The sequence below is a fragment of the Stegostoma tigrinum genome, chromosome 39 (genome assembly GCF_030684315.1).
Source record: "Stegostoma tigrinum isolate sSteTig4 chromosome 39, sSteTig4.hap1, whole genome shotgun sequence".
NCBI lineage: Eukaryota > Metazoa > Chordata > Chondrichthyes > Orectolobiformes > Stegostomatidae > Stegostoma > Stegostoma tigrinum.
Window position 1 is genome coordinate 2,219,512 of NC_081392.1, and position 16,032 is coordinate 2,235,543.

The window sequence follows — 16,032 nt, forward strand, 5'->3', positions numbered from 1 at the left end:
TTTTTAATAAAGATTATTTCTTCTAGATATCTATTGGTGAGTTAGTTCCGTTAACTTCAGTATAGGTCCCAAGATGGATACTAGAGGAGTTGCCAGGTGTAAGGGCAATGGGTGAGGGACATGAGTAGGCACAAGTTGGCACCAAATTATCATTGGGCAATACAAGATCATGGGACTGGTTAGAAAGAAATTGGGTGGCATGGATAGGAATGGTGAGGGTTGAAAGACTTGTTCTATTTCATTTTCATAGTTGCAGCAAAGTGCCAGAGCGCCAAGGCCACCCTTTCCGACAGCCTATGTCTGCACTTGAAAGTGCTTATAACTTGGTGTTGGGCAAAAGAATAATGTTGTCAAGGAGAATACTGAGATACAGACTATTAGACATCGGGGTTCATAAGGAGGAGGTGTTAGCAATTCTGGAAAGTGTGAAAACAGGTAAGTCCCCTGGGACGGATGGGATTTATCCTAGGATTCTCTGGGAAGCTAGGGAGGAGGTTGCAGAGCCTTGAGCTTTGATCTTTGTTGTTGTTGTCTGCAGAAATAGTGCCAGAAGACTGGAGGATAGCAAATGTTGCCCTCTTGTTCAAGAAGGGGAGCAGAGACTGGTAGTTATCGACCAGCGAGCCTTACTTCAGTTGTGGGTAAAGTGTTGGAGGGGAGTATAAGAGATAGGGTATATAATCATCTAGAAAGGAATAATTTGATTAGGGATAATCAACGCAGTTTTGTGAAGGGTAGGTCGTGCCTCACAAACGTTAGAGTTCTTTGAGAAGGTGACCAAACAGGTGGATGATGGTAAAGCGGTTGATGTGGTGTATATGGATTTCAGTTGGTAGGCTATTGTAGAAAATACAGTAGTGGGGAATTGAGGGTGATTTAGCATTTTGGATCAGAAATTGGCTAGTTGTAAGAAGGCAGAGGGTGGTGGTTGATGGGAAATGTTCATCCTGGAGTTCAGTTACTACTTGTGTACCGCAAGGATCTGTTTTGGGGCCACTGCTGTTTGTCATTTTTATAAATGACCTGGATGAGGGCGTAGAAGGATGGGTTAGTAAATTTGCAGATGACACTAAGGTCGGTGGAGTTGTGGATAGTGCAGAAGGATGTTGCGATTACTGGGGAACATAGATAAGCTGTAGAGCTGGGCTGAGAGGTGGTAAATGGAGTTTAATGCAGAAAAGTGTGAGGTGATTCACTTTGGAAGGAGTAACAGGAATACAGAGTACTGGGCTTATGGTAAGATTCTTGGTGGTGTGGATGAGCAGAGAGATCTCGGTGTCCATGTGCATAGATCCCTGCCACCCAAGTTAATAGGGTTGTTAGTAAGATGTACAGTGTGTTAGGTTTTATTGGTATAGGGATTGAGTTTCAGAGCCATGAGGTCATGTTGCAGCTGTACAAAACTCTGGTGTGGCCGCACTTGGAATATTACGTACATTTCTGGTTGCCGCATTGTAGGAAGGATGTGGAAGCATTGGAAAAGGTGCAGGGGAGATTTACCAGGATGTTGCCTGGTATGATGGGAAGGCCTTATGAGGAAAGGTTGAGGGGCATGAGGCTGTTTTCGTTAGAGAGAAGAAGGTTAAGAGGTGACTTTATAGAGATGATCAGAGGATTTGATAGTGTGGATGTTGAGAGCCTTTTTCCTCGGATGGTGATGTCTAGCACAAGGGGACATAGCTTTAAATTGATAGATGATAGATATAGGACAGATGTCAGAGGTAGGTTCTTCACTCAGAGTAGTAAGGGTGTGGCATGCCCTGCCTGCAACAGTAGTAGACTCACCAACTTTAAGGGCATTTAAACGGTCATTAGATAAACATATGGATGATAATGGAATAGTGTAGGCTAGATGGGCTTCAGATTGGTTTCACAGGTCGGTGCAACATCGAGGGCGCTGTTATGTTTGTGTAAAACTGTCTGACCAATATGAGAATCTCAGCAATCTTGTGTACAGGAATCACTGAACTGCTTTTCCATTTTGTCCCTCCATCCATAAGCCATGTTATTTTTTTCTTCTTGTCTGTGTGCTTGTATGGGGGAGTTTGTGTTAATTAGCAGTGTTATGAGCTTATAGTTCCTGACCATTTACTCATTGCTAGAGACTAATTACTCGCAATAAATAATAATTCTTGTTAAGTACGGAAACCTGATGCATGCTTCCTGTCAAACTGAGCACAAAAGACAAGCAAATTGAGGAATATTCTGTATTTGTATTTGTAAATCTTTAAATTTTGTGACAACTCTGGGAATAGCAGGCATGATTTCCAGCATGCTGACCTAGTAACAATGTGACATCTGCACCTTAGAACTTGGGGTGCTTTTCCTGGGTTTTTGGCAGTGATAATTCAGGCTCTGGAATTGGACAGTTCTGCAGATGCCTAATAAGCACCTTTACCAATTCAATATGTAAACCCTCAGATAACTTAAAAGCTGAGTTTAATATATGCTGTCCAGTCTTAAATTGACAAAGATCGTCTTATCCAGCAGTCTGCAGGCCAGAGGCTTGAGGCCAAAAGACAGCATACCTGAAGAAACAGTAATTAAAATAAAAGGGAATGTTAAACAGTGGTTATGGATCATAAGATCTTAACCTAATTATTCTTCTCTGTTCCTGAGTGTCAGTTAATCTGTGCTGTGACCAAGCTAGAAATATATAACTTTTCATATAATAGCTTCAGGTCTTTGTCATTTTGAAGGAGGAAAGTTTCAGTTTACGCCCTGCTAAAACCTTCTCTAATTTACACTAAGCTTAGAGTAATACGAAAAACAGAGGCATTATCGGTACAAGATAACAAAGTGTGGAGCTGGATGAACACAGCAGGCCAAGCAGCATCTCGGGAGCACAAAAGCTGACATTTCGGGCCTAGACCCTTCATCAGAGAGGGGGATGGGGAGAGGGAACTGGAATAAATAGGGAGAGAGGGGGAAGTGGACCGAAGATGGAGAGAAAAGAAGATATGTAGAGAGGAGAGTATAGGTGGGGGGGTAGGGAGGGGATAGGTCAGACCAGGGAAGATGGGCAGGTCAAGGAGGCGGGATGAGGTGGTAGGTAGGAAATGGAGGTGCAGCTTGAGGTGGGAGGAAGGGATGGGTGAGAGGGAGAACAGGTTAGGGAAGCAGAGACAGGCTGAGCTGGTTTTGGGATGCAGTAGGGGAAGGGGAGATTTTGAAGCTTGTGAAGTCCACATTGATACCATTGGGCTGCAGGGTTCCCAAGCGGAATATGAGTTGCCATTCCTGTAACCTTTGGGTTTCATCATTGTGGCACTGCAGGAGGCCCATGATGGACATGTCGTCTGAGGAATGGGACGGGGAGTTGTTTGCTGCGAACCGAGCGGAGGTGTTCTGCAAAGAGGTCCCCAAGCCTCTTCCGCACCTACACAGGCTCCAAACCCCACCTCTTCCTCCGTTACGTTGATGACTGTATCGGCGCCGCCTCTTGCTCCCCAGAGGAGCTCGAACAGTTCATCCACTTTACCAACACCTTCCACCCCAACCTCAAGTTCACCTGGGCCATCTCCAACACATCTCTCGCTTTCCTGGACCTCTCAGTCTCCATGTCAGGTAACCAGCTAGAAACTGATGTCCATTTCAGGCCACTGACTCCCACAGCTACCTAGAATACACCTCCTCCCACCCACCCTCCTGCAAAAATTCCATCCCCTATTCCCAATTCCTCCGCCTCCGCCGCATCTGCTCCCAGGATGAGGCATTCCACTCCTGCACATCCCCAGATGTCCATGTTCTTCCAGGACCGCAACTTTCCCCCCGCAGTGGTCGAGAACGCCCTTGACCGCGTCACCCGCAACACATCCCTCACACCCCGCCCCTGCCACAACCGCCCAAAGAGGATCCCCCTCGTTCTCACATACCACCCCACCAACCTCCGGATACAACGTATCATCCTCCGACACTTCTGCCATCTACAATCCGACCCCACCACCCAAGCCATTTTACCATCCCCACCCTTCTCTGCCTTCCGGAGAGACCACTCTCTCTGCGACTCCCTTGTCCGCTCCACACTCCCCTCCAACCCCACCATACCCAGCACCTTCCCCTGCAACTGCAGGAAGTGCTACACTTGCCCCCCCACACCACCTCCCTCACCCCCATCCCAGACCCCAAGATTACCTTCCATATCAAGCAGATGTTCACCTGCACATCTGCCAATGTGGTATATTGTATCCATTGTACCCAGTGTGGTTTCCTCGACATTGGGGAAACCAAGCAGAGGCTCGGGGACTGCTTTGCAGAACACCTCGGCTCGGTTCGCAGCAAACAACTGCACCTCCCAGTCGCGAACCATTTCAACTCCCCCCTCCCATTCCTCAGATGACGTGTTCATCATGGGCCTCCTGCAGCCACAATGATGCCATCCGAAGGTTGCAGGAACAACAACTCATATTCCGCTTGGGAACTCTGCAGCCCAATGGTATCAATGTGGACTTCACCAGTTTCAAAATCTCCCCTTCCCCTACTGCATCACAAAACCAGCCCAGCTCATCCCCTCCCCCCACTGCATCCCAAAACCAGCTCAGCCTGTCTCTGCTTCCCTAACCTGTTCTTCCTCTCACCCATCCCTTCCTCCCACCTCAAGCCGCACCTCCATTTCCTACCTACCACCTCATCCCTCCTCCTTGACCTGTCCATCTTCCCTGGTCTGACCTATCCCCCCACCTATACGCTCCTCTCTACCTATCTTGTTTTATCTCCATCTTCGGTCCGCCTCCCCCCCTCTCCCTATTTATTCCAGTTCCCTCTCCCCATCCCCCTCTCTGATGAAGGGTCTAGGCCCGAAACAACATCAGCTTTTGTGCTCCTGAGATGCTGCTTGGCCTGCTGTGTTCATCCAGCTCCACGCTTTGTTATCTTGGATTCTCCAGCATCTGCAGTTCCCATTATCACAGCATTATCGGTACAATTCAGATTCTTTGTTACTGAATAAGGAAACAGAATTTTTTTTAAGATGAAGGCAACTCTCGGCTCAAATGTTTTATTGCTGTCCAACAGCATTCTTGAATTCAATTTTAGAAGCATCTTTATTTCTTCTCTAATCTCCTGACACAAACATTGCCTACTATTTATCACCAAATATCTTTCACTGTAGAAGTCTGTGATTAGTCACACATTTGAAACATTGAATAATGGTACTCTACTGGATTAATTATACTTATTTCACCACACAACATTGCTTGCATCCAGCATAAACAAGCAATATTGTGTTTGAAGTTATTCACTTGTTCTGATGGTAGAATTACTTTTTGTTTTAACGTTTGTAAATTATGGATGTTCTGTCAAAACAAATTTCCAATGTGTCTTGTTAACCTTTTAGTGAGTCACTTCACTTGTTTCCTCTGCAGTAAATACTGTTATCTTTAATAAAGATAAAAACAGTGATTGTCAAAGATCTGATATAAATGCAGAAATCACTTCCTCAAAGTAAAACTAAGGAAGTGACTACCAAATGGACCACAGTTCAGTGAGCATCTGTGGAGTGAAAGAGCAAGCTATTGTTTTGGGTCAATAATCTAAGCAAACTGGGAATCAAACAACTAAGAACCATTTGTAGTAAGCTGGAAAAAGGGTAAAAGTTGGAACCTTGCAAATCAACAAACGTCTGATTACATGGTGTGGTCATGAGCTGACAAAGAGAAGGATATTACCTTTTTAGTTGATTGTTTGGTGTTTCCTCCTTTTAGAGGCTACATGGTCCTCTGTTTGCCATTCAATTCCTTGTACTGCTGCCCAATAAATTACCATCTGAGTAATTTTTAAAGTATTTTGTGACAGTTTTTGGTCTTGACTTGCTTGCTAAAAGGAAGAATAAAATTGATTGTTAAATCCCTTTAACACTGAAAAATAATGCCCTGCCAAGTCTGGAAAATTTGTTTTATGACAATGTGTAGTATCAAAATTTCACTTAAAAAGTGAGAAATAGCTCAACAGTGCAACTAACAGTGGCATGTTGATATTGCTGCTATTTGGACAACCCATAGTTCAAGAAATTTTGGTAACATTTTCTAAAATAATTCTTTGATTTGCAGTGTTCATGGTAATATTTGCTTCTGTATATAACAACAGAAATCCCAAATTTTAAGACACCAGAAGTTTTAAAAAAAAGGTAAAAGGAGGAGGGCCATTTTAGGGAGTAATAAGAGATTTGTACATAGAGGAAAGAGACATGACAGGTGTTAAATGAATACTATGTGTTGGGCAGATGTTGCCCAGGTCGTGGTGACTTGGAAGAGATTCTGGTTACCGGAATGACTCTGTTTTGAGGAGGAAGTATTGAATAAGCTAACAATACTTAAAAGTTTATAAACCATGAGAATATTGGAGGAAATAAGAGTGGAAATTATAGGTGTGAGATAATGGGAACTGCAGATGCCGGAGAATCCGAGATAACATACTTCAGAGCTGGATGAACACAGCAGCATCTTAGGAGCACAAAAGCTGATGTTTCAGGCCTAGACCCTTCATCAGAAAAGGGGGATGGGGAGAGGGTTTTGAAATAAATAGGGAGAGGGGGAGAGATGGATCAAAAATGGATAGAGGAGAAGATAGGTGGAGAGGAGACAGACAAGTTAAAGGGGTGGGGATGGAGCCTGTATAGGTAGGGAGGGGATAGGTCAGTCCAGGTAGGACAGACAGGTCAAGGGGGGTGGGATAAGGTTAGTAGGTAGGAAATGGAGATGTGGTTTGAAGTGGGAGGAGGGGATAGGTGAGAGGAAGAACAGGTTAGCAAGGCGGGGACGAGCTGGGCTGGTTTTGGGATACAGTGGGGAGAGGGGAGATTTTAAAGTCTGTGAAATCCACATTGATACCATTGAGATGCAGGGTTCCCAAGCAGAATGAGTTTCTGTTCCTGCAACCTTAGGGTGGCATTGTTGTGGCCCTGCAGGAGACCCAGGATGGACATGCTGTCTAAGGAATGCGAGGGGGAGTTGAAATGGTTTGCATCTGGGAGGTGCAGTTGTTTATTGCAAACCGAGTGTAGGTGTTCTGCAAAGCTGTCCCCAAGCCACCTCTTGCTTTCCCTAATGTAGAGGAAGCCACAACCGGTACAGCAGATGCAGTATACCACGTTGGCAGATGTGCAGGTGAACATGTCTTGGGGCCTGGGATGGAGATGTGGGGGCAAGTGTAGCACTTCCTGCGGTTGCAGGGGAAAGTATCAGGTGTGGTGGGGTTGGAGGGGAGTGTGGAGCTGATGAGGGACCCCCGGAGAGAGTGGTGTCTCCGGAAAAGAGACAAGGGTGGGGATAGAAAAATGTCTTTGGTGGGGTCGGATTGTAGATGGCGGAAGTGGCGGAGGATGATGCATTGTATCCGGAGGTTGGTGGGGTGGTATGTGAGGACGAGGGGGATTCTCTTTTGGCAGTTATTGTGGGGACAGGGTGTGAGGGATGAGTTGAACAAACCGCACCTCCATTTCCTATCTACTAACCTCATCCTGACCCCTTGACCTGTTCGTCCTCCCCAGACTGACCTATCCCCTCCCTACCTCCCCACCTATACTCACCGCTACAGGCTCCATCCCCACCCCTTTAACTTGCCTGTTTCCTCTTCACCTATCTTCTCCTCTATCCATCTTTGATCCACCTCCCCCTCTCTCCCTATTTGTTTCAGAACCGTCTCCCATCCCCCTTTTCTGATGAAACGTCAGCTTTTGTGCTCCTAAGATGCTGCTTGGCCTGCTGTGTTCATCCAGCTCCACACTTTGTTATCTTGGAAATTATAGGTGTACTGACAGTTATCTTTCAATATTCCCTGGATTTAAGGATGTTGCTGGACCAATATAGAGAATTCAAAACATTCTGATCATATTGGCAAAAGCTAGTTAAGCTCATCCCAGCAATTAAACACCAGTCAGTTCAATTTCAGTGGTGGGACAATGTCTTAATTATGTAGGGTAAAATGAATAATCATATTGAAAAATGTTGGAAGAGTCAGTGTGGGGAAAATAGTGTCCAACTTGTTGGAATTCTCGGAAGAGGTAAGAGGGTTGATGAAAGCATGGCTCTTTGTGCTCTTAGACTTCTGAAAGACACTCAATAACCAATGAACTTGAAGTTGTACTTCGTGGAATGATGGGGGGAGGGGGTTGGGGAAGCAGTGTGGATACTAAATTGATTGAAGGATAAGAAACCGGCAGTAATTGCTTATGGGCATTTTTTTCAAGCTGTGATATTTGTAGTGGAGTTTGACTGTTGATATTGAGGCCCTTACTTTACCTAAAATATATAAATACTGTAATCGTGGTATGCAAGAAACAAAGCGTAAAGCTCCAAGAAGACATTGGGCTGATTCTTAACAAATCAACTAAATGTTAATTTCACTGAGTTTCATGGAAGGTTTCTCTCTGCAAAGCCTAGTGAATTTTTTTGCATTATCATCTCCAGCCCTCCTCCATAACAATATGGTACCCAGCTTGTCTGATGGCGGCAGCTTGATTCTCCCATTCACTGTAGGCAAAAGTATTCATCGCTACCAAACACCCCAGGATTTCATGCCCAGACACCATATTTAAGAGGCTTGTGTGTATCTGGTCAAGCATTGGTAGACTAAAGCTGCCCTCCCGAGTTGGCAACATTTACACTGGACATGGCAAGTCAGGAAAAATTGGCGCCTCACTTTACAGACAGGGATCTGGAAGTCCTGGTGAATGGGGTAGTGCAGACGCATTCCTTAGATGACATGTCCATCCTGGGCCTCCTGCAGAGCCATAATGATGCACCCGAAAGTTGCAGGAACAGCAGCTCATATTCCGTTTGATACCATTTGGGCTGCAGGCTTCCCAATGTGGATGTCACAAGCTTCAAAATCTCTTCTCCTCCTCTCCCCCCCCCCCCCCACTGCACCCTAAAACCAGAAACCAGTCCAGCTCGTCCCCACCTCCCTTACCTGTTCTTCCTCTCAACCTATCCCCTCCTCCGACTTCAAGCTGCACCTCCATTTCCTACCTACTAACCTCATCCCACCCCCTTGACCTGTCCGTCCTCCCCGGACCGACCTGTACTCTCCCCACCGATACTCTCCTCTCCACCTATCTTCTCCTCTATCCATCTTTGGTTCGCCTCCCCCTCTCTCCCTATTTCTTTCAGAGTCCTCTTCCCAAATCTCCCTTTTCTGAAGGGTCTAGGCCTGAAATGTTAGCTTTTGTGCCCCTAAGATGCTGCTTGGCCTGCTGTGTTCAACCAGCGCCACACTTTGTCATCTATAAGATCCCCTGCAGAGACTGTGAAAAAACACTACATTGGACAAACAGGAAGGCGACAAACAACAAGGGTACACAAACACTAACTGGCTACAAAAAGACATGACTAATACTCACTCAGCTCAATCCACAGGGATAGGGAGAACAACCAATTCGACTGGTACATCGCCAAAACCCTGGGACAAGCTAAGCAGAGACAGGCATGGGAATTCCTAGAAGCATGGCACTCCCTGAAGAAAGCCATTTATAAACACGTAAAACTCAACCCCATATACACTCAACTATGAAGGAAAACCGAAGCGAGGCAATCCAGCTCAACGGACTCGAGTTTTAAAAACCAGGCGGGAAAACACTGACGCTTCTTCATCAGTGCAGCCTCCGATGTTACTCAGCGTGGTAACAAAAAGTCTGAGGAATAGCAAACCAGTTCGACAAGCCAACCAACCCAACACCCACAACCCAAGCTAAAAATCTACTCCAAAACCTTATAGTCACTACTACTTACTTTGTTTCATCAATGTATTTTAAAATTTGAATTCCATGTTAATTCCAGTGATTTCCTATCCATGCTTCGCCCTAAATTAGGAATCTCCATTGCGCATATTGAGAGGCTCAGGTACTGCATGAATCTTTAGGGAGTCACAAATGTCCTTCCAAACAACTGATGTTGCAGTGTTAAAGAGGTGCTTCTAAATCTGTGCTGAAAATCTGTGTAGGAGGTTCCTTGGGGAGTTCCAATCTCTAGAGACACTGGACTCTGCAAACCAGAAACTAGATTGCAGGGCTTCAAACAGATCTGGGCTGCTTGGGTATTGTTTGAAATTTGCAATTCGTATTGGAATATACCTGTGATCTTATTTTAATCCTGTGTCTGTAGAAAAGTCTCAAGTTGTTACTACTTGAAAGAAAAAGACGAAGATCCTATTGCGTGTTTGTGAGACCTTGCTGTATAGAATTTGAGATATTTCCCTAAATTGGTTTAGTTTGCTTTTCTTCTCTCCCTTTTCTACCCTTTAGGGAATAATGAGAGGGGTCTGGATTAACAGGTTGATTGTTCAATGTTTGAACAATGCTATGAACTCTCCTTTGTGATCAGTAAGCCTCGAGTTGGACTTCGCCCTGGAGCTTCTGGCTTAAAGCAAGGGTACTAGCTATGAAGCCACAAAATTCCTGTAAATGGTGATATATAAATGCAAATTATTTTTGTCAATGGTATCCGAACACAGAAGAAATGATGATAAAGAATATCTACCTTGTTTGCCCTCACTTTGCACCCCTTTCAACTTTAATGACCCACCCAATGGTCCATGGCTCATCTTTTGCCCTTTTGTTTGTTTGAATGATGACCTCTGTCATACATGTTGATGATTCTGAAAGATTTGTCAAGTGTTGACAAAACCTAATGCTGCTATTATTCATTTTTTATTGTTGAGCATTTTTATAATTTTTGCCGTGGAGCAGTGGCAAGTCTCTTGATCACCGTAAAATGCAACACAGCTCTTTCCCCACCTCCCAAAGTAATAGATTTGTTTGACCTTTTTTAAAATCAGCAGCTCCAGATGATACAAAGCCAACTGCAGGTGCCAGAGTAACTGGGAGAAAACCATACGTTCTGAGTGGTAAGAATATCTACAAACTTAGTTTTACCAAGGAAAGTCATTCAGTATGTAAGATGGAGTGAAATTACCTGTTGCCCAACTTCAATAACTCAAATATAGGTCAGAAAACCTGGAACTGCATTTTAAGCACGTTTATTTCCTCGTACGTAAGGTCCTATTTGAAATGGGAAGTAATCCCACTGTTGTCTTGATGTGTTCTTTTGTTCATATTATGTGGCTGGAATAACAATAATTGCCTAATTCTATTTGATGGCGATGAACCACTGCCTTTACTGTTGCACTCCATTTGATTTGGATACACCCACAGTGCTGCTTGGAAGAAGGTTCTCTGATTTTTGTCCCAGTGCCAGTGAAGGAACAGCAATAGGGCATTGTGTGGCTTAGAAAGGAACATGAAGGCAGTGGTGGTCTCCCACATCTGCTGCCTTTCTTCTCGTAGGTGATATGGCTCATGTAATTGGAAGGTACTGTTGAAGCAGCTTGAGTTACCACAGTACATCTGTGGATGCTATACATGGCTACTCCTGTGCCTCTGGTGGAGGGGGATGAATGTTGAAAGTGGATAGTGCACCAGTCAAGCAGCCTGCTTTGTTCCGGATGGTGTTGAGCTTTGTGAGTGATGTAGGAGCTGCATTTATCCAAGCACATGGCGCTGAATGTTGTGCAATTATCAGGTGGGCATTCCCACATGTATATGTCAGGCCTACTAGGCCCAAAGGGTCTAGGCCCGAAACATCTGCTTTTGTGCTCCTGAGATGCTGCTTGGCCTGCTGTGTTCATCCAGCTACACACTTTGTTATCTTGGATAGACAATTAGGCAGGTTAGAAAGGCTATTGCTAGAATTCTACCTAAAGGAGAGAAGGTAATTCATTATCTATTATTGATTAGGAAGCTTAAGATGGAGGAACCCCTAGGGAACATAATATGCTGAAGTTATATCTGTAGTTTGAGAGGATGAATATAGAATCAGAATGAAACTGTATTACAGTTGATTAAAGATAACTATGAATACATGGAGGAGCTGGTTAGCGTTGATTAGAAGGGGAGCCTAGCAGGAAAGACAGTGGAGTAGCAATTGCAGGAGTTTCTGGCAGTAATTTGGGAGGCACAGAAGAAATTCATCCCAAGGAAGAAGCAATAAACTAAGATGAGGATGAGGCAACCATGACTGACAAGGGAAGTTGGGGACAGCATAAAAACAAAGAGAAAGCATATATTGTAGTGAAGATGATTAGGAAGCCTTTTAAAAACCAACAGAGGATAACTTAATAAAAAAACAATAAGGTGGGGGAACCAGATGAAATATGAGCATAAGATAGTTAGTAATATAAAAGATGATTTCCAGAGTCTTTTTTTAGATATGAGAAAGGCAAGACATTTGGACTGCTGGAAAATGAGGCTAGAGAAGTAGTAATGGGGAACAAAGAAATGTTGAATGAACTGAAAAGGTACTTTGCTGCAGTTTCTCAGTGGAAAACAACCCTGACTCTGGTTGAGTAAAAACCAAAAGAACTGGATGCTGTAAATCAGGAACAAAAACAAAGTTGCTGGAAAAGCTCAGCAGGCCTTGGAGGAGAAAACAGATTTAATGTTTGAGATCCATTCTGAGGAAGGGTCTCCAGACCCGAAACGTTAACTCTGTTTTCTCTTCCACAGATGCTGCCAGATCTGTTGGTTGTGTGTAGTGTCTGTCACTAAGGAGAAGCTGAAAGGCCTAAAAGCGGATAAAACACCCGGACCAGATTGAGTACACCGTAGAGATCTAAAGGAGATAGCTGAGGAGATTGTGGAGGCATTGGTGATCTTCCAGGAACCATTTGGAGTCAGGGAGGGACCCAGAGGACTGGAAAATGACTAATTTAACACCCTTTAAGAAGAGAGGGAGGCAGAAGACTCAAAAATATAGACTGGTTAGCCTGTCCTCAGTTGTTGGTAACATTTGAGTCCATTTGCTAAGGATGAGATTGCAGAGTGCTTGGAAGTGCATGATAAAATAGGGCTGAGACCGCACAGCTTCATCAAGGGGAGATTATGCCTGACAATCCTGTTGGAATCCTTTTTGAAGAAGTAACGAGCAAGCTAGACAGTGATTTTTTTGGATTTCTGGAAACCCTTTGACAAAATGTTGCTCAGGAGGTTACTGATGTTGGTGGCAAGGTAGAGTTTTGGCTGACAGGAAGAAGGCAGAAAATGGGGATAAAGAGGTCTTTTTCAGGATGGCAGCCAGTGAACTCTGGAGTTCCACAGGGGTCAGTGTTGAGGCCACAACTGTTCATGTTATGCGTTAATAATTTTGATGGAACGGAGTCTGCAGATGACAAAAATAGGGTGGAGGGGCAGGTACTGTTGAGGAAATGGAGGGACTGCAGTAGGACTTGGACAAGCTGGAGAGTGGCCAATGGAATACAGTGTGGAAAAAGTGATGAGGCTTTGCACTTTAGTAGGAAGGGTAGAAGCATAGACTATTTTCTAAACAAAGAAAGTCGTTATTCAGAAATATGAAACACAGAGGGACTTGGGAATCGCAGTTCAGGATTCTCTTAAGGTTAACATGCAGGTTTAGTTGGCAGTTAGGAAGATGAATACAATGCTCATTTCAAGGGAGCTTAGACATAAGAGTAGCAAAGATGCACCGCTGAGGCTGTAAAAGGTTCTGGTCAGAGTGCATTTGGAATGATGAGCAATTTTGAGCCCTATGCCTAAGGAACGAGGTGCTGCTGTTGGAGGGGTTCCAGAGGAAGTTTACAAGAATGATCCCAGGGCGGAAGAGCTTGTCCTATGACTGAGTTTTAACTTGATGGAGGTTAGAAGAATGATGGGGGTGGGGGGGGCGCTGTGTAGATTCTGACCGAAACTTGCAGAATACTGAGACCTGGAAAGAATGGATGTGGAGAAGGTGTTTCCACTTGTATGAGATACTGGATGAAGAGATGACCCTTTAGAACTTAGATGAGGAGGAATCTCTTCAGCTAGAAGGTGGCTAATTTGTGGAATTCATTGTTGCAAAAAGTTCTAGAGGCCAAGTTATCCAGTGTATTTAAGGCAGAGTTAGGTTCTTGATTGATAGCGTGCAAAATCACACTTCACTATCTTGGTACGTGTGACAAAAAAAAAATCAATCAATTACTCAAGGTTTACAGGGAGGAGAATGGGTTTGAGAAACATACCAGCCATTATCGAATGGTGGGGCAGACTTGATAGGCTGAATAGCCTAATTCTATATCTTGTGGGATATTTGTGCCACCTTTTCCTTTAGTCAGTAGTTTAAACGTCCACCATCATTCATGACTGGAGCATCCGAGGTCAAGAGGTGGCCTGATAGACTCATATAAAATTGAGAGGTGTTGGGAGGGTAGATTCAGTTTCATAATGGGAATTTGTGGAATTCCAATTGAGTTACAAGCCTGACTGGTGTGTGACTATATATTGCTGTTTCTTTTTCTCCCCACTGCTGTCCTTTAATTGTCTCTAGGTGAAAGTCTTGGAACTGCATGCTGAATAGTGCTGTAGGTGTATATATGTCACATGAACTGCAGTGGTTTAAGAAGACACCTCACAACTTTCACAGGCAACTAGGTGTTGGCAATGTAATCTGTTTACCACTGATGCTCTCATCCCATTAAAGACTAAGAAATGAAATGCCATCCAATTGCAGTAGTATTTTCATTTTACATAAATGCTGGAAAGGCTTGTCCGGATACTACTTGTGTTCTTCTTAAAAGTTGCATCTTGGGTTTTTTGCTTTGCCTCCTCTTTTTGTAGCCTTTGAGTCATAGAGCCATACAGCATGGAAACAAATCCTTCAGTCCAACTTGTTCATGCTGATCAGGTTTCCCAAACTAGTCCCATTTCCCTGTGTTGTGTCCAAATCCCCCTCAGTCCTTCCTATTCATGTACCCTGTCCAAGTCTTTTAAATGTTGTAGCTGTACCTGCATCTACCACTTCCTCTGGCAGTTCATTCCATATGTGCACCATGCTCTGTGAAAAAGTTGCCCCTAACTCCCTTTTCAATCTTTTCCCCCTCACCTTAAAACTATGCCTTCTTGTTTTGAATCCCTTTACCTTGGGGAAAAGACTTTGGCCGTTCATCTTATCTATGCCCCTCATTACTTTATAAACCTCTGTAAGGTGATCTTCTCAAACTTCTACACTGTGCAGGGGGTTGGTGGGGAATAAAATGTCCCAGCCTCTAATCCCACTAATTTTCCTGCACCCTTTCCAATTTAATAATACCCTTCCTATATCAGGGCAACCAGAACTGTACGCAGTATTCCAAAATTGGCCTCCGTGTCCTGTACAGCTGCACATTATATCCCAACTTTTATACTCAGTGTTCTGACCAATGAAGGCAAGCATGCCAAACACCAAAATCACCACCCTTCTTACCTGTGACACCATTTTCAAGAAATGATGTACCTGGCATCCTAGATCTTTTTATTCGACAGCACTCCCCCAGGGCCTTACCATTAACTGTGTAAGTCCTGCCCAATCCTCCTATTCCTACACTCCCTACCACATGCCACTGGAAATAATCTGGAAATTACTACAATTGAGATCCTACTTTTTAACCTCCTGCCCACCTTCCTATGTTCAGTCTGCAGGACCTCGTCCATTTACCTGTGTCATAGAGATACACAGCACGGAAACAGACCTCTCAGTCTAACATGTCCATGCTGACCAGATATTGTAAATTTAATCTAGTTCCATTCCCCTAACCCTCTAAACCCTTCCTATTCATATACCCATTCAGGTACCTTTTAAATGTTGTAATTGTAATAGCCTCCACCACTTCCTCTGGCAGTTCATTCCATACATGCACCATCCTCTGCATGAAAATTTTGACCCTTTAGGTCCCTTTTAAATCTTTCTTCTGTCACCTTAACTATGCCTTCTAGTTCTGGACTCTGTACCCTGGGGAAAAGACCTTGATTGCTCACCCTATCCATGCCCCTCGTGGTTTTATAAACTTCTCTAAGGTCACCCCTCAGCCTCTGACACTTCAGGGAAAATTGCCCCAGCCTGTTCAGCCTCTTCCCTGTTGCTCACATTCCAACCCTGGCAACATCCTTGTAGATCTTTTTTGAGCCCTTTCAAATTGCACAGCATCTTTCCGATAGAAGGGAGACCAGAATTGAACATGGTATTCCAAAAGTGGCCTAACCAATGTACAATACAGCTGCAGCGTGACTTC

The 16,032-nt window shown here is 44.2% G+C and overlaps 1 protein-coding gene across 1 annotated transcript in view; it reads left to right on the forward strand.

Annotated features, from left to right (window-relative positions):
- LOC125447817 (adenosine deaminase domain-containing protein 1-like) overlaps positions 1-16,032 on the forward strand; it is a 78,610-nt gene that overhangs the window by 30,279 nt on the left and 32,299 nt on the right. The window contains exon 5 of the mRNA XM_048522569.2: positions 10,771-10,839. Coding sequence (XP_048378526.1) covers positions 10,771-10,839 — 69 coding nt within the window. The remainder of the gene's footprint in view (positions 1-10,770; positions 10,840-16,032) is intronic.